Here is a 19,421-nt window from a genome sequence, read left to right as displayed (position 1 = left end):
TAAGTGCATAGTTCATTACTCATCTTAAATAGCAAATATCACTTCTACAAAATTTTTTGTAAACAAGACACAATTCTGTACCTCTTCTCGGTTTTTCATATACTGTATAACATAGTGTATTTACAACAAATTTGAGTCATATACAGACCAACAACCATGCTATACTTGAGTTTATGTGGCAAAATAGTATCTAATGCAAACTGATCAAATATTGCATGGGTGTAATATGCAAAGCAACAACCATGCTATAATTGGGTTTATGTGGCCGAATAATGTCTATTGCAGACTAAGCAAATATTGCATGGGTTGATGGGAGACTTTCACTGTAGGATGGGTACAATGATATGCAGGAATATGTTCCTAATATACAACAGTGATTTTTGGTTTTATGAAATAAGATATTTAATTTGCTATATGCTTGGAGCTATAAAACTATACACAATTACACATATACAAATGGACTAGGCCATGCAACTTCTGCACTTCATACAGGAGTCTACTAATAAATAAATCTTAATTGGTACCTGCTGTAAAATGATAATGTGAATCTCAGTTGTTTAGCTGTTTCATTTATGAATCCTTTCCACAGTTTTACAGCAACTGCTCAGATTTTCCTCTACCAAGATTGTATTTGAATTACCGTTTAAAATGCTTGAGCTGGGCATTGCAGATGACTCTTTATGCTCGCAGGTAAGACTCTCATGCACAATATTGGAGGATAAATGGATTTGAAGTTCAGGGTTATCATAATTCAGAGAATGTGATGAGTTAAGAAGAGCTCCCTAAAGCAATATTAGGTCTAATTCATATGGTAATTATAAGATATGAATATATTAGCCTAGATGCAAAGGGAGACAAATTCCTAAGGTTTGCAAATTTTATTGCTAAGAAAATATAAATATTTTATATCCTGTATATAGTTTGCAAGTATTCTGACATTATCTCCCTATCCTTAACCCCTTAATGCTCGTTGTGTAGCTTTGTGACCAATCACATTTTTCCTATGCGGTGGTTAAATGACATTAATTTTTATTCATGGGCCAGGATCTCATAATAAATTTTATATTATTATATTACCATTGGGGATTTGATATCACTTTTAAATAAATAGTCTTTTTTGTTAGAAAAACTTAGTTAGTGAGGAAAAATAAACTTTTTCATGATTTCGCGTTATTATATTCAAGTCATTAAATTCGTTCCACTGTGTGTATTATTTTATTTTTCCGCCCCTCTACAGCAGGTTGTCATGTTAGTAATGTTGTGCTCCTCTAGTTGAGCTTGCAAAGTTTGAGTGATACCTTTGCAAACTTATTTGGTAGAATTGCACATTAGGGTTAGAGTAACAGCTCAGACCAAAGTAGCCTCTACTTTTTGACACTATCATAAAGATGTGGGAGGGGCTTCATCTGTCTATAATGGAATGGTAGGGTGGGTAATACTTTTTAAGAGTCATATTAATTAACTTCCACTTTTCCACAATCATTTTCATTCCTTATCGTAATGAAAGGGAATGAAAGTTCGTGAGCATTTATTGAAAGTGTTCTGCCAGGACAGCAGTCACTGTAAATGGCTGTCCCGGTGAACACACATTTTAGCTATGCCCTATGGCTTTTTATGGTCACTATTTCTAAGTGGGCACTTTGCAATAGCGACCAGAGGGCAGAGCAGGTAAGATGCGGCGAGGGATCCAAAGATACCTCTACCACAATGCTCTCCCACTAGGATTCAATGGCTAATGCCATCTTTGGGCACAACTTCCAAAAATCTTTGATTAATAGAAAGCTATGGGGACTGCTTTTGCATTTGAAGAACTGGGGGGCTGAGTCATTAATGAGAGCAAAGGAAAAAAAGGAGTAAGCTTGCTCCTGGACATACCATGTTACAATGCAAGGGGTGCAAATTAGTTTATTATTTTGCACATAAGTTAAATACTGACTGTTTTTTCATCTAGCATTCACTTGATAGCTTTATTTGTACACTAAAATTTAAAGTGGATCTAGAGCATGCCCTATCCCAACTATAAATCTGTCCCCACATTTTAAAATTACCTCTCACTCCAATGTAAAATGGTTTTGTCTTGGTGCAAAGTTGCTACTTTTTTATGATTTATGTGTTTAGGTAGAGTTTAATTATTGTTCAGTTGTTTAATTGCTTTGATAATATGTTTTATTGCTTTTATATGTTTAAGCACTTTATAAAAAACAGTTACGATTAAGATCTTTATGTTCAAATGACTTGGTTTTAGGTACTTGAAGTAGGCAACATCTCAAAGAAAAGAGTGACATGGAGGTTAAACCTTGATCAGAATGGGGAAACTATAAAGGATGGCATTTTTAGGTTCAGTAAACGTTCAGGGGAGCTCGAACCAGGGGAAATCAGTAGGATAAATGTTCATTTTTGTCCTAGTAAGTATAAAGAAAAACTTATTTTTAAAATATATTTCTGTTTTGCTCCTATTAAAATCAATGTCTTAGATGTGCTTTGTATTTGATGCTGTGCTTTCTATTCTTATGTCTGGCTATATATACTCTTTTATGGCTAGACTATAGACTTCTGATTCTAAGTTGTTCTGTGGACTCAGTGGTCCTCATTTACAGTACGCTACAGTATAGGGTGTATGTCAGTTTTTGTGGCATAAAAGTACACATCCCCGTACTGCACGTGTGCAGAAAAATTATTCTGTATATAGATTTGTGCATATCTCAGACTTGCAGGACCTGCCAGGAGAGGCAGGACGATGGCAGGCTAGAATTATTTCAGTACAGTAAGGGTGTGTTCATGTAAGTATACCACACCCCCTGAAGAGGCTAAGTATACATGTATGTATCACCTTAGAAGGCATACTTCTTGCAGGTACTGGAGGGCTGCTGTAAAGATACACAGTGATGGTGATGACCATCAACAACAGAACAGTCTAGAGGGTTACATGTGACTCAGCAAGCTTCCGCCGGTGGCCTTCAGTTCTGTATAACTAATCTGATTTATTCTCTGCAATGCTTGAACACAGAAGATAATACTCAACAGGAGCAACTTGCTCTGCATCATGTGACCTCCTCTGCACACTTGAGTGGTTGTGCTGCTTAAGCTCACTGCAGAGTGCAGTGCATCCTGCGCCATGTGCAAGCCCTCCTTCCTCTGCAAGCTCCAGCTTTACAGACAAGTATTGTTGAACATGTAAGGGAGATATGAGTGGCATGTGAGCCAGGTCTGTGAAGCATGTGGGGAGGTTGAAATACATTTGGAGAGGTTAAGTGGATTTGAAGGCATGTGCGGAGGTTTGAGTTAAATTTGGGGAGAACTGAGTGGCATGTGGAGGGCATGTGTGGGAGTTTTGGAGTATATCTGGTGATCAGAGTGCTTGTGGTAGGCTGAGGGTATATAGGGCTATTTTGGAACAAGGGGGAGTTCTGTGTGGAATGTGGTGGAATTTTGGAGCAAGTGAAAAGCATGTGGGTGTATTTTGTTTCATTATTGATATTAAGGGTAATGTGCAGCCTTTTTAAAGGTTGGAGGCTGCCCATGCAGCCTATATCGGGTTGCCCATCATTTATCTAGAAGCTTCTGATGCATGTGTTTAGACCACCAGCTGATAATACTTCATACAGTAATATCACAGCTATATTATATCAATTTGCAAGTGTCTATTCTCATTACTTAGTTGTCATTTCCATTTGGACTACTGGAGGAGAGAAGATTCCTGTTTCATTTTTAAAAGTGTAAACAATGGATGTGGGGGTGTTTGTATTTAATTATACTTTATATGGAAAATGGGAGTTTTTCATTTATTTATAACACTGTGAAGATGCTATTTTCTTTTGTGCATATACTTTATTGCATTATTATTATTATTATTATTATTATTATTATTATATATGTGTACTAATAGGGCATTATGACAGTGCAGTTAGTACTAACATTGTCAAGCTGCATTCATACACCATCAGTAGGCGTATATTTACACATTTGTACAGGTGATGCAGAGATACTTGCAGAGAGCTTATGTCGTCAGTGTGTGTGTGTGTGTGTGTGTGTGTGTGTGTGTGTGTGTGTATATTGTGACAAAGGGAGGCATTTATCTGACAATATGCAAAGAAAACATACAAGCAGAGTAAAACATTGGCGCAGTTATGCACCTAGATTCAGGTTAAACCAAATAAAGACATATGTGTAGTTTAAAGTTGGCTAACTTACATGATTTAAAAGCTGCTTCCTCTCAGCAAACAGACAGAGTGTGTCTGTTAGTTGAAACAGAGCCAGTGATGGGCGGTTTCTCTTAAAGAGAAGGTGGGTGTGTCACCTGTCCATCAAGCTAAGGCTGGGGGAGGAGTATCATGTACAAAAGCTTGTTTGTGCCATTTGTTCATTGAGACCAACGCTGGGAATGCTGGCTGGTCCTGAGAGAGAGCTGGTCTATGTATAGCTAGCGTTTACGGTCTCCATGATTGCTTTGCAAGTATACGGTGTCAAAACATTTACCATCCTGACAATAAAGCACCATAAAAAGGAAGAAGTTGTTTGCGTGTGCTTCTGCAGTAGCGGGCTCTTGCCACAATATATATATATATTATATATATATATATTTATATATATATATATATATATATATATATATAATTTCATTACTGTATAATGCAAAGTGTGTATATGCACGAATGCATACACTCTCCCTGCCCACACATATGTATAGACATTATTTTTAAAATTATTATTATTATTATTATTATTATTACAGTCTCTCCTATTTACTGTCGCCATACTTCTCTCCAGACTCGCTCCTCTTGTTTCAGCTGTGCCCTCTTCCCCTTAGAATGTAAGCTCTCTAATGAGCAGGGTCCTCCATACCCCTTGTTTTCATGTAAAAATACAAATTGGGTGTGGGGAACAAAGGACAGTTCAGGCTCAAGGATAATACCCAGACAGTGAAATTGAGGGGTAGTGCTTATTGTCATTTGTCTACAAACAATGAAAAATCATTAGCTGAGTTTTTGAAAGATTGATTTGGAGGAAGAGGAAGAGAAAATATCCAAGATGCAATGGCAGAAAGATGTTCAGTAATTCAGGCCAATACAGATGACGAAAGAGCCAAATAGTATAGATAAGTCAAAAGGAGATTATTTGTTTTCCAAAGGAAGTAATATAGATATGAAAGAGGAGACAAATTTGTGTGATAAGCCTTGTGGTGAATAGAGGTAGCAGGAGGTGGATCCAGAGAAACTAACACTGAAGGAGCAGTTTGATAAGTGGAATGAAAATCTGGATACAAATGTGTCCTGAAGGCCTATGTAATGTAACATTTGTATGAGAAGTAAGGGGCCAACCAAGTCAATGCAGCAGAGAACTTGGAGAATTAGAAATGACCAATCACTGACCACCTTAGTCATTGCCGCCTCAGTTGAGTGTTGGGAACAAAGCATTACTGAAGTGTGTTCCAGTTTGTTGTGTGAGGCGAGTATAGGTGTAATCATATAAAAAGCTTGAGAGTTGAGAGATAGGATGGTAATCTGAAAGAAAGTTTGTTTTATACAGAATAGAAGTAATAACTGTATGCTTAAATAGTGATGAAAAGATACCAATGGATAGAGAGATTACAGAAGCTAGTTAAGGCTGGGTGAGCACAGGAGACAACAATTGACTGATTTATAAGTTGACATTAGTCAATATTATTACAAACAAATTAACAATGGCATTGCACAATACTAACACTTAAACCCTTAATGTTTTATTACTTTGCACAATTGACTTGTATTAATACATATACAGTTCGACAGATGCTTTAGTCATTAACTCTCGTTTCTCCATTTTTGGACAGCTGGTCTTGGGAATTATGCTGTTGATGTACCAGTAATTCTGAATGGTAATGACAGTCACTACACACTTCTCAATGTGTTTGGAAGCTGCAAAAATCCAGGGCTAACCTTTGACCCTCCATTCCTCATACTAACTCCTGTACCATTGGACACAGAAGTCCAAGCAGTGGTTGATATCACTCCAACAGATTTTTTCAGGTATATTTTTTGGTTTTACACTTGTAAAAAAGCATTGAAATAACTTATTATTATTATTATTATTATTATTATTATTATCATCATCATAATTACTTCTATAGTGCAGATTTTGCAGTGACTTACAAAGAATATTCCATTATTCACATCAGTCCCTGCCGTAGTGGAGCTTACATTTTAACTTCTCTACCCACAAATACACCTAAACAAACATTAACCTTACAGTATTTTTTTGGGATCATATTTAATGAAGTGCACTGTATTTATGATAACAACAGTGAAAGAAATCTAGGGCTAGATTTACTAAGCTGCGGGTTTTAAAAAGTGGGGATGTTGCCTATAGCAACCAATCAGATTCTAGCTTTCATTTATTTAGTGCCTTCTACAAATTGATAGCTAGAATCTGATTGGTTGCTATAGGCAACATCCCCACTTTTTAAAACCCGCAGCTTAGTAAATCTAGCCCCTAGTGTCACTTACTATCTTTTCTCCAACTGACTCACAGAAGGACTGATTGAAAACTGTAGCATTTTCTCCCAATACCCAATATGAAATCATCCATGTGCCATGTATTTTATAAATTTGTTATATAATAAGTAAACTATTACTTACCTGCAAAAAGCAGACTTAATGTTCAAATATGTAGTATATAACAAATGTAAACATACTGAAATAGACCAACCTTTTCTTTTTTTTTTACATTTCATGTACTGAGTAGTCATTTCTATTCAGTAGACAGCCCATTCTGTTTGTGTAAACACCATGTTTTATATCTATCTAGGCAATCTTCATTAAAGGTTGAAATTCCAGAGGTAGAACTTGATAGTGGAGACCGAGTAAAAGTGTTTTCTGTACATTTCCCCAACGGACAAATGATTGCAGACTCTCGTCACACCAGCGAACAACTTGTCTGCCAGATCATCTTCAAATCTTCTAGTCCTGTTTCTTGCTTGGTTGATCTATTATTCACTGATGAAGATAATAACCAGTAAGTTGCATATTGTTTCTAACACACTATTATTCTTATTTTATTTACTATTTGTTATGAATACAGCATTTTGTAATTTCAGTTCATCTAAAATATTAACATCTCAGCATCTCTGGATTATGAATGTCTCCCTGCCAAGTCTGTGCCATGATAGGAGGCAATAAATTCAACCATCTCCATTCAGTTTAAGAATATCAATGGTAGAAAGACCATAGAATTTTCATTTTCTTTAAAATTGCAAGGCTGTCAGTTTGATTTCAGATGGCAAGAATAATCAAGCGTTAGATTATACTCTTGGAAAAATGTAGACTGGAGCAGAAAAACAGGCCACATTTGTCAAAGTGATAAAAAGAGAACACATATTAATGTGTGCTGTGTTTGTACAGTTGATCTCTTTACAGTGATGTGTGGTAGTAAAATTATTTTTTTGTATGTGTTTACTAGTAGTTGGTATTTTTTGTTGTATCATATATCTTCTATTTCACTGGTAGTTATGTAAAGCATTTGTTTTTCTCTAAAAGACAGTGTTTGTATTAGTTAAATTGCTGATGAGAAGGTGAATGGCTATTGGGGTGATAGACCAAGGTTAAGGGCTGTAGGGGGCTCTGAGTAACTGCAGCTTTACTTAGTGGTTGTTACGACTGCGGTTACTAGATAAACTTTTAGAACCAGGCTAACTGAGGTCTTCACCTTTAGCATCCGCTTTTCCCGTAGAACTATACTTGTTCAGAGGTACTCGGATGCCCCCAGGACTTAAGCTCAGAGGTAGTAAAAGCTTATCCAAATAACCACAGCGCAGAAGGTAAGTGGAATGCTGGAGGAGGATGTCCGAAACAGGTCAGGGTCGTGGGAGACTTGAAAGCAGGATAACCAAGGGACAGGCAAAAGGTGTCTGGGCAGGCAGCGTACAAGAATATCCGAAAACAGGCAGAGGTCCAGGGGCACAAGGGTTCAAGCAGGATCCAGAAAACAGGCCGAGGCCACAACAGGGAATCAGGTCACAGATATCTAATATCTTCAGGAGCAAAAGCAGGTCAACACACATGCAGCACACAGGACGCTATAACCGGAAGGGAGGCTAAGCCCTCATTGCCTTGAATACTTTGATGGGCCAATCAGAAAGGAGGAGAAACAGGGCTGATAATCAGCTTCAGGAGGCTGCTAAATAATACTAGGTTAGAACTGGCATAGGTAATAACATAACCCAGAAACATGTATAAATATATGAATGAACCAGCTTAATTCATAAGAGAGCTCCCCCTGGAGTTGTAGAATGTCCCTACACACTCCAAATTCTGCCACACAGAAGGCCTCAAACAAAAGGCCACACGTATAAAATATATAAATAATAACAGTATTATAGTAACTCATGCATGCGCCTAGCTGTTAGATCACGCCGGAACGCGGCGCTATTGACAGAAGAAATGAAGTCCCGGTCGTCATGGTGATGGCCAGGACGTAGCTGCAGAGTGGGCAGAGAGTCGCGGCGACTTAGGGCACCACCGCAACTCGTGACAGTGATGCAAGATTGTACTTGGATAACATTGTCCCAGCAAAGGCTAAAGTGAAAAACCTGAAAACATATTTTGCTATGTTACAATGGGAATATAAATTGTTTTATCATCATCATCATCAACATTTATTTATTATGCGCCAGCAAATTCCCTAGCGTTTTACAATTGGGGACAAACACAGTAATAAACAAACTGGGTAAAACAGACAAAGAGGTGAGATGGCCCTGCTCACAAGTTTACAATTTATGGGATTGTCTGGCTTTCTATTGCAAAATAGCTCTTTTGCCAAAACATAAATTGTCAAATTGGATGAAATCCAACCACTCAGCTGCATGACTCCTAGAATCACTGGGATCATTTAGCTTGGTCAGAAGATGACTTCATGCACATATAGAAAGAGGTGATCTCCTTTTAATAACATGCCTGATAGTGATCATGAAGATGGTCCTAGGAGGACCATAAGCATCACGTGTTTTTGCATACGCCTAACACACAATATTAAGCCATGAGTAGTTGCGCCTGTATATTTCTACAATGCTATATTACATTAGCTAGGATCATGATTCCTAGCACGAGTGAGGGTACCTGCACATGTATATTGGATTACAGGGTTCCATCTACCGTAAACAAACCTAATATTTACTTCAGGGGAGGGCTGGCAAGACTTGTCTCAGCAGCCTATTTTAAAAGAAAAAAATGCAGGTGGCCCAGTGACCCAGACCAAGGCAGGGGCGGATCCAGACTTTTGCTATACCCCGGGCGATTTTAGGGGGGGCGATTTAGGCCCCGCCCCCTTTCTAATTTCTAAGGCTGCCGGCGGCTGCACAGTATGTGCAGGTCCGCTCGGCAGTGACAGTGTGCTGCCCCGCTGCTCTGATTTTGTTTAAAACACTATCAGAGCAGCCGGGCAGCACACTGTCACTGCTGAACGGACCTGCACATTGTGCAGCCGCCGGCAGCAAGCCCCTGCTAGGGGGGGGGGGGGGGGCGATCGCCCCGATCGCGCCCAACCCTGGATCCGCCACTGGACCAAGGTAACCTAATATGGGACTGGCCCGGACAGCCCAGCCTGCCCCTGATTTACTTGGACTGATTATGATCTTGTTTTTTCAGAAGGATTATTATCCGGCATCGCAAATGTTTTGGGGCCACATATCTTGGTGATATATTGATTGTGGCCACTGATCTCTGTGTGGGGGCGTAGACACTGACTTAATAAGTTATTTCTACTGCTGTGGACACTTTATACTACACTCTCTTTAAATGGAATGTATACATAGGGTGTACTTAGCAACTACAACAACTTTGATATCTTAAATTGTTGCTTACTAAGGGTTATATAATATAAAATTCTACACACATTATTGTGGCTCTATTGCTAAATTATGAGAGATCAGCTCTCTAGACACCAGCAATCTTATTCAGCATCGGTCACACCGAACAATGAAAACAGACATCTATAAATACTTCTCCCACTGTCCTAGCTTGATAGACAGGTGACCCTTAAAAGGAGTTCTGCTCAGGTGCTCTGCTTGATTAGCCTTAGTGAAGATACACCCTGGCAGCCTACTGTTAGCTGTGGAAAATTACATTTTCAAACCATTTCAAAACATGTAAGTTAAATCAGACTCTTTAATATTATTTTGTCACACATATGTCCTCCACTTGTATCTCTTTAACACAGGTGCACTACTGTACAAATGTGTAACTCTGTTTGCAGCCTTGCTGTGCAGATTGCTAGCTAAATACCTAACTCTTCTCTTAGAAGCCTGTGGCACACAACCCCCTTTGTCGCAGTTTATATAAATGCACTTTCCTAAATAAAGTGTTCCTGTATGGTGCAAAATGTGTCCATTTAAGGCGGCGGTTCCCAAACTGTGTGCCGCGGCTCCCAGGGGTGCCGCGGCGCTGTCACTGGGGTGCCGCGGGCCAGCCATATAAAAATAATAGAAAGAACACAGTAACTTACCAATCTGCCGGGCGCTGGAACCCAGTAGACTCCTCTCTCCCGCAGCAGCTGTCACTAACGTCGATATTCAGTGACAGCTGCTGCGGGAGAGAGGAGTCTACTGGGTCCCGGCGCCCGGCGGATTGGTAAGTTACTGTGTTCTTTCTTTTATTTTTATATGGCTGGCCCGCGTCAGAGGAGTTAGAGGGATCGTGACAGCGGGGCAGAGGAGGGTGACAGCGGGGCAGAGGAGGGTGACAGCGCGGCAGAGGAGGGTGACAGCGCGGCAGAGGAGGGTGACAGCGGGACAGAGGAGAGGCAGAGGAGGGTGACAGCGAGGCAAAGGAGGGTGACAGCGGGGCAGAGGAGGCTGACAGCGTGGCAGAGGAGGGTGACAGCGGGGCAGAGGAGGGTGACAGTGGGGCAGAGGAGAGGCAGAGGAGGGTGACAGCGGGGCAGAGGAGGGTGACAGCGGGGCAGAGGAGAGGCAGAGGAGGGTGACAGCGGGGCAGAGGAGAGTGACAGCGGGGCAGAGGAGGGTGACAGCAGGGGCAGAGGAGAGTGACAGCGGGACAGAGGAGAGTGACAGCGGGGCAGAGGAGGGGCACAGCAAGGCAGAGGAGAGGGGCAGTGGAGGGGGACACAGCATGAGAGGGGCAGTGGAGGGGGACACAGCGTGAGAGGGACAGTGGAGGGGGACACAGCGTGAGAGGGGCAGTGGAGGGGGACACAGCGTGAGAGGGGCAGTGGAGGGGGACACAGCGTGAGAGGGGCAGTGGAGGGGGACACAGCGTGAGAGGGGCAGTGGAGGGGGACACAGCGTGAGAGAGGGCAGAGGAGGAGGACAGCGTGAGAGAGGGCAGAGGAGGAGGACAGCGTGTGAGAGGGCAGAGGAGGAGGACAGCGTGTGAGAGGGCAGAGGAGGGGACAGCGTGTGAGAGGGCAGAGGAGTGGACAGAGTGTGAGTAGGCAGAGGAGGGGGACAGCGTGACAGAGGGCAGAGGAGGGGACAGCGTGAGAGAGGGCAGAGGAGGGGACAGCGTGAGAGAGGGCAGATGAGGGGACAGCGTGAGAGAGGGCAGAGGAGGGGACAGCGTGAGAGAGGGCAGAGGAGGGGAACAGTGTGACAGAGAGCAGAGGAGAGGGGGCAGTGTGACAGAGGGCAGAGGAGAGGGGACAGCGTGAGAGAGGGCAGAGGAGGGGACAGCGTGAGAGAGGGCAGACGAGGGGACAGCGTGAGAGAGGGCAGAGGAGGGGACAGCGTGAGAGAGGGCAGAGGAGGGGAACAGCGTGACAGAGAGCAGAGGAGAGGGGACAGTGTGACAGAGGGCAGAGGAGAGGGGACAGCGTGACAGAGGGCAGTGTGTCTGGATGCAGAGGGGGCAGAGTGTCTGGATGCAGAGGGGGCATTTTTGCATACAACTAAATAAGTATTTCTGTCCTGACCTAAATACTTATTACAATTTTTTGACTCAACTACTTCTAAAACAGGACTGCTCAATAATTATATTGGAGGGGTGCCTTGAAAAAATTTGGAGACTCTAAGGGTGCCGCGAACTGCAAAAGTTTGGGAACCACTGATTTAAGGACATACAAATATCAAGCCGGCATCTTTATAAGTGACACTTCATTTGTGATTGACTTTCTCAATGTGTTATGTTGTGTATAAAAGTTTACCTATTGTGTGATTTGCCAAAGCAGGCCTATAAAAATAATCCGTGACTGGCAGTAAACGATAAGAGTCGGGGGTCCCTGGGAACAGGTGGTGGCCGGGATACAAAGTATTGGCAGACTGTAATGGTAGCGGATGGGTGACAGCCCAGGGCCCTGGAGGGTCAATGGCTCTGGCCTCTCTTCCCATTAATGACCCTATCCGAGCATTAAGGTGGCACTCTGCCCATTACTCCCTTCACCAGCCATCAAATCACAAGTGGCCAGCAAGGTAATAAAACGCTTCACACACACCAAAATGCCACCTGAAATAAAGACAGTCTTGATGGCATAAATGGGGCTAAACTGATCTGTGGTTTAGAGAAAAATGGAAAAGTTTTATTTACTGGGGTAGAGAGCTGGACTCAGTTGTGAAGTCTATAATTTTGCACAGTGTAGGCATTAGTCATTAAGGAGAGCAAGGCTAAAAAAAGAATAAATTTGATCCTGGACAAACCATGTTACAATGCAAGGAGAGCAAATTATTTTTTTTATATTGCACATAAGGAAAATATTGGCTACTTTTTCATGTAGTACACAAGTACTTCATAGCTTTATTTTTACATCGAAATTTAATATTGATCTAGGACATGCCCTACTCCAACTATAAATCTGTCCCCACATTTTAAATTTACCTCCCGCTCCAATGCAACATGGTTTTGCCAAAGTGCAAAGTTACTCCTTGTTTTTTACTTTGCTCTCCTTAATGAATCAGGCCCTGTATGCCTAAAGAATTTTCCGCCTCTCCTCCATAGAAGTGCACTTTTACTGGTGGCTCCCAAAAAGGTACAGGGAGCCTGCAACTTAACTGTGCTATGCTGGGTGGTCCACCAAGGTGCAGTGGTGCAAAACAAGGTGTTTTGCAGTACTCTTTGCGGGCACTTCATAAATGATCTCCACTATGTGTTTTTGTCATTTATATGTTGTAGATTTTAATATGCTGTGAACAACTCTGGATTTAGTATTAGGAAGAGGCTGGAAAACATCTCTCTCACTGCACAGATTCTGTCATTTGTTTTTCCTTCATAAGCAAAAAAGATTAACAGAAGGAATGAATATAAACTAAACTGGTTTTAAGTTTAAAAATGGTAAAATGTTACTGAATTTAGGGAGATTTGCTAAAGGAAGATGACTTGTCTGAGTTGAGGATGAATAGGCCATTGTCTCTATAATCTGCTCTCTGGCAGGACTGGTAAAGCTGCAGTGTTCTGTGTAAAGGAGATGATGGGACGTGATGGAGAGAGCTAAAGGATGTGTGCTAACAGACTCTAGTTATGGTAATCGAACCATGACTATGCATATATTACGTCTTGTGGAATCTTCCATATGAAGTCCACTAATTGCCCATCATTCCTAGAATGCTTAAGGGATCAGATAAGTGGGAATGGAAATATTAATATTAAAGTATTGTATTTATAGATATGATAATCCTATGACACGATGGACCGCCTATGCTACCCTGTCTGTTGTTGCTGCTAACTGGCTGGGCTTACTTTGCCAGCTTCCCCTTTCGTTATTCTGAATACGCCCCTCCTGACGCAGTAGGAGGAGCCTGCTGCCACCACTGGACTCCTTTATGGCGCCCAGAACCACGTTCCTTCTGGGTAACTGTTGCTGCTAGTGTACTCCTGTGCTGTTATACATGGGCTTGTACCCCTGATCGCTTACTCTGGATCAGGGTGCTGTGGATGGACCCCCCTGGCCTAACACACTGGCCAAAGCTGCTGAGTAGTGGCAGAAAGGTGGTACTGGAGAGCTGGGTCTAAACCTCAGAAATAGACGGAGGATGGATTAGATTTAGGGTCTAATCAGTAGGTCACAGGATTATAGCAATATCAAAGAAATTGTCAAGCAGGGTCTTGAAGCAGAGTTATGTTTATTTCTCAAGTGTCCTGACAAGGACAGTTCTACTGATTAAAGGTATCAGTGGTCAGGTCAGATGGAACATCAGAATGATACATTTTCAGTTTACAAGGGCTCCCTTTTTATACTATTTTCGACACAGCCTTACAGACTATTTTTGAATCAGGATATAACCTGTTTACCAAAACACAGATTTACATGCATTGCAAAGCTAACAATATTTACACTTATCTGTGATATCCTAAAAACTTGCTGTGATTTCCTGCATTTTATGTAAGAGGCAGGAAATCTACTAGCAAGTGAAAGGGTCTAATTAACATTAATCCTTTCTTCAGACAGTTGCAGAATACACATTCCCAAAGAAAGGTGCAAACCCCAAACAAGCCATTTCCCCACATCACAATGCACAAAAGACTTCCATCCACAAAGGCTTATTGTATCCAATATATATATATATATCCAGAAATAATGCATCTCCTCTAGCAAGGTTAAACAAGAAATTAATTTCTTTCCCTGGTCTCAGAAATAAGGATTTCCAATATCAAAATATACACGCATTGGCAATTATATAAATAAGCGCCCAGCGCTATTTCCTTTAAATAAATTTATACCATAAGTTATTTATAAGTAATCCAGTCACAAATCCATATTTACTTCATATATGCTGAAAATGGAGACCTGGAGACAGAACCACAATTGACGCAATAATCAAAAAGACACATTTTTGTTAAGATTGTTAGTATATATTACTCTTTGTCCCACCTATTCCTTTTTTTGGCTCCCTTCCCTTAACCATTTTAGTGCAAAAACTCAACATCAAGCATCACATTACTTTGCTTTTAACCTTTGATTTATTTTTGTAGCGAGTGGACAAAATGTTATTTTATATCTGACCTGATGATTCAGACATATATTATTCCTAAAACGTTAGAGGATGATTAATAATTCAACTGTGAACTTCCTTTTAAGCAAGCATAAATTCTGCAACTAACATTCCTTTGTTCCTCTCCCCCAGCGCTCATAAGTATGCTACATCTCTTCCCATTGTTTTACAGATTCGGAATTCTGCATAGTTGTACTAACCCCATGGCTATTCTAGATTGATATATGTAAAAAGAGCATAATGTAACAATAGACTATTGTACTCCCTAGAATTTTATCTTAAACAATACATTTAATTATTTTGTGTGAAAATTCTATATCTGCTACTAAAGATTACAATCTAGAAACAATTTGAATACTTCTTTCCTTTGAAAAATTTGCAGTATATGGTGTATTGAGACAAAAAAAATTCATCTTTTTGTCACACTTCTAAAGGATTCTGTTCAGCGATCATCAATTACTTTCCATCTAATTCGTTAAATATATGCCACACAGAATGGTACCCATTGAGGAAAATGTCATTATACTTTACAGGATTAGAATAGAGATTAGAAAGCAGTAAAAAAAAATAAAAACCCCTAGTCTGTGGCTGTCTTCTAGTTGAAAATAGATGAGAAAATCACAGAGTATGTTTAATGAAAATGAGCTTCCTGCTCTTATGAGTTTTTCAGTCTTCACAGTCGGAGCTTCAGCATTTTTTGGCTACCAGCAGGTTGCAAATGTTGATGCACATAATATATTTAATGACTATTGCCTATTTTCTGTAACTTCTTTGCAAGTGCACATTAGGGAAATAAGTATTCAAACAGGAGAATGGCTGATGGATAACGAATGCATTTCTCTCTTTCAAGATGGTGATATTCAACATATATTGCGCAGTTTCAGTGAACACAGATTTTCTGCCTTTGTTATCTTTTTTATTGTTGTTTTGATTTTTTTCTTTACACAGAACTTTCTTTAGTTTATGTGTTGAATGTGTGTCTTATCATTGTTTGATCAGTCTAAATTGTCTTCCTTTTAGGTCATTAGATAATTAGGACTGAACTATTTAGACAAAGCTGCATTTTATGTCTTTGTCTTGCAGAAACTGCTAACAATGTTCATGTTTACTAATGTATGCTTGTATTATTTCATTGTATTTAAACTTTCAATGGTTAAGAGTATCTGTTGCCGGCTGGGTACACACTATACAAAATTTTTCCCAATGCGATATCCTAAATTTTTTTACTAACGACTTAAAGAAAAAGTCCCGGTCAGCATGCCGATTCATGTGTACACACTAAACACATTTTACACAATTTACCTTCAGATCTGTGCTATTCATTTGTCATAACCATCGTCTGAAAAGATCGTGAATCTGCACACTCCATAGAGGTCTGTGGACACTGCCGGTCATGAGTACATACACACTCAGAATTGGAACAACATCGTTTCATTGTTGAACAACATTTTTAGTCCAGTTTAAAAAAACAAATGAAACGCTACAAAGTGCTTTGGATTGATAATCGTTCATTGTTCATCGTTGCAGTGTACACGCTTGTATGATACCGGACCGAATGGTCATTTATCGTTTGATTGGCCCGATAATCAGCTGAAAGCACTGTAGTGTGTACACAGTGTTATAGTGGGCCAGATAATTTTGACAAGATTACAGTCTTAAATTTCTATAAAAAGGGCCTCAGTGATGCTGCTGGTTCCTATTGATTCAACAAGCTGTATATTCATAAATATTGGTTCAGCCCATAAAACTGTCTGTCTCCACTATGTGTAAGTGAGAAGTATCCAATGCTCTATGACATTGGGATTGTGTGGCTCGGGGATCAAAACATAGAAATTTTGGGTCCATGGCCAGGAAACTCCTCAGATCTTAATCCCATTGAGATTTTGTGGTCAATCCTCAAGAGGCGGGTAGACAAACAAAAACCCACAAATTCTGACAAACTCCTAGCATTGATTAGGCAAGAATGGGCGGCCATCAGTCAGTTTGTGGCCCAGAAGTTGATTGACAGCATGCCAGGGAGAATTGCAGAGATCTTCAAAGAGAAGGGTGAACTCTGCAAATATTGACTCTTTGCATAAACGTAATGTAATTGTCAATAAAAGCTTTTGACACTTATGAAATATTTGTAATTTTACTTCAGTATACCATAGCAATATCTGACAAAAAGGTCTAAAAGCACTGAAGCAGCAAACTTTGTAAAAAACCAATATTTGTGTCATTCTCAAAACTTTTGGCCATGACTGTATATGCTGCTAATGTACAGTGCTTACTTTGAGATATAAAATATGACTACGTCTTGTAAGGTACAACATATATTAAAGGATATGTCCAGTCAAAAGTACTTTTTAGTCAGTACCACCCTTCCCTATTTGTAAGAACCAGGGACCCCCACAGTTGAGACAAATTCACCACCATCGTTTCACTGGTTCCTTGTCCCTCAATGACAAAAGGGATTTCAAAATTCAAACAGTGCTGTGTTCATCATCATCGTCATCATCATTGTTTATCTTTAAAGTGCCACAGAATCTGCTTTACTAACATAGACGCAGATTGCAACGACCCATGACAGGAGGAGCTACACCACTGATGGGCTGAGTTCTCGAGAACTGCAAGATTCGTTAACATGGAACCCCCACAGTTCTGTTGTTTAAGGGAAGGGGAAGCCATAAATAATGTTACTTTTGACTTGACATACTCTTTATATTACATATATTACATATTATACAGCAACCAAGTATCTGTAAAATTACAAAAAAATATATGAGATATTCCAAGGCAGATATGATCCAGAGATCCAGCAAAAAATGGAACAAGAGAAGCTGAGAGAGATGGTAACAGAGGGATCAAGCTTTAATTTCCCATCCAGAGAAAGAGGCTGAAAGTGCGTGTTATCTAAAGGCAGAGATCAACTGTTCTTGATTAGTCGACCTTAACTTCAACCAAACTGACTAAAAGCTAGAGCTTCACCTCATAAAACCTTGAGATGAAACAGCTACAATTTCTACTGCAATATCAGAACACGATGATTTACTTTAGGTACGAGTGCAATTTTAAATATGGACTTGGTGAGAATAAAACAAGAACACCTAATATTAGAAACCTACATATTAATAAAAGTATATATAAAATGAATAACATCATGAAAGTCAGTGAATGAAGGTCAATAAAAATAAAAAGTTTCATGTATCGCACAGTAGATAGTGAATTGAAGAAAACAGTTTGACCTTATACTCATCTCCACTTACAAGAGTCATTAATCTTGAAAATGATTTTCTATTGCTTTGAAGACTCAATTCTGCTTTTATTTAGTTCTCCTGTGTGTGTTTTTATCTAAATCAATAACCACTTACATTTTTTCCTTCATACTCACACACTAATTAGGACTATCGTACCATTTTTATACCCTGCTTTTTAACTTCAAAGTCTCAAGCTAAATTGATAGTCTTACAGTATAAGTGGTCTCATCACCTACATACAGGTAAGGGATCTTTAATCTGGAAATATGTTTTGAAGAGCCAGAAATAAAGAAGTAAATAGTACCTGATTTTGATTAATAATGTCTTGAACACAGACATTAGTACTAGCCAGCAGCACGTGTAGACAGTTTAATGAAGAGGGGAATGGCAGCAGTGGAGCCACTGTAACAAGGGTGGAGGCAGTGTATCTGAATTGAGGCTCTGAAGTACAAAAGGGCCCTTTCCAGTGAATCGTTGAACATTTTTAATAAATAATTTTGATTGTCTCCCTTTGAAATGTGGGGCTGATTGAGAAGCTCACTGTGACGAAATGAGTGTGATAACCCTGTGAGCATTCAGTGTCTTATTTCTCAAATAATGTGGATTATAGTACTTTTTATAGCCCATGCTTTTGTTCCCTAGCTCACCAGACTACAACTGCATTGTTCAATTACATGTGGTTAAGGGGACATTGTAGTTCAATGTAAATATGTATATTGTGTACTATATATTGATGCCTTGCAGTAATGTTATTCATTGTTCTTAAACTGAAGCCAGGAGGGTTATGGGTAAAGATCAGGTGGTGTCCACAATACAGGTGAGAGGGCGGGAGCTGCAGTCATTCTCCCCCCTCCTTCCTCTACAGGAAGCATGGAACAGCTGGGGACCCTGTGACATCACAAAGTAGTGTAAGGGGTTAATTTTAGGAGGGGCTCACTTCTACCTTATGCTTGAAAGTAGGGGAAACCAATTAGCATCAATTGTTCTCCTTAGGACTAGTCCAGACGTTCTGTCTGCATCCCAGCAGGGGGCTTCTGTGAAAGGACAGCTCATCTTCACTCCCCTGTCCAAACCCCCTAGGCCTGCACTGGTCAATGGTTAAAAAGAATAGACCCAGGGGTTTGCCCAGGGAGGGGAAAAGCTGTGGAAATTAGACCTGAGCTATAAGGAACGACTCCAGGGGGGGGGAAGGGTGTTCATTCTGGGATTTCATTCATGAAGACTGCAAGATTTAGTTTTGAATTGTCGTTTTCTAACTATAGTCTATATATGCAGCT

At 40.2% G+C, this 19,421-nt stretch overlaps 1 protein-coding gene across 1 annotated transcript in view; it reads left to right on the top strand.

Annotated features, from left to right (window-relative positions):
• CFAP47 (cilia and flagella associated protein 47) overlaps positions 1-19,421 on the top strand; it is a 402,255-nt gene that overhangs the window by 92,194 nt on the left and 290,640 nt on the right. Inside the window, exons 23-26 of the mRNA XM_075200313.1 lie at positions 590-690; positions 2,246-2,405; positions 5,810-6,005; positions 6,784-6,990. Coding sequence (XP_075056414.1) covers positions 590-690; positions 2,246-2,405; positions 5,810-6,005; positions 6,784-6,990 — 664 coding nt within the window. The remainder of the gene's footprint in view (positions 1-589; positions 691-2,245; positions 2,406-5,809; positions 6,006-6,783; positions 6,991-19,421) is intronic.

Source organism: Mixophyes fleayi, chromosome 2 (genome assembly GCF_038048845.1).
Source record: "Mixophyes fleayi isolate aMixFle1 chromosome 2, aMixFle1.hap1, whole genome shotgun sequence".
Taxonomy (NCBI): domain Eukaryota; kingdom Metazoa; phylum Chordata; class Amphibia; order Anura; family Limnodynastidae; genus Mixophyes; species Mixophyes fleayi.
The sequence above is the reverse complement of the archived record's forward strand: the minus strand, read 5'-3'. Positions and strand labels throughout refer to the sequence as shown.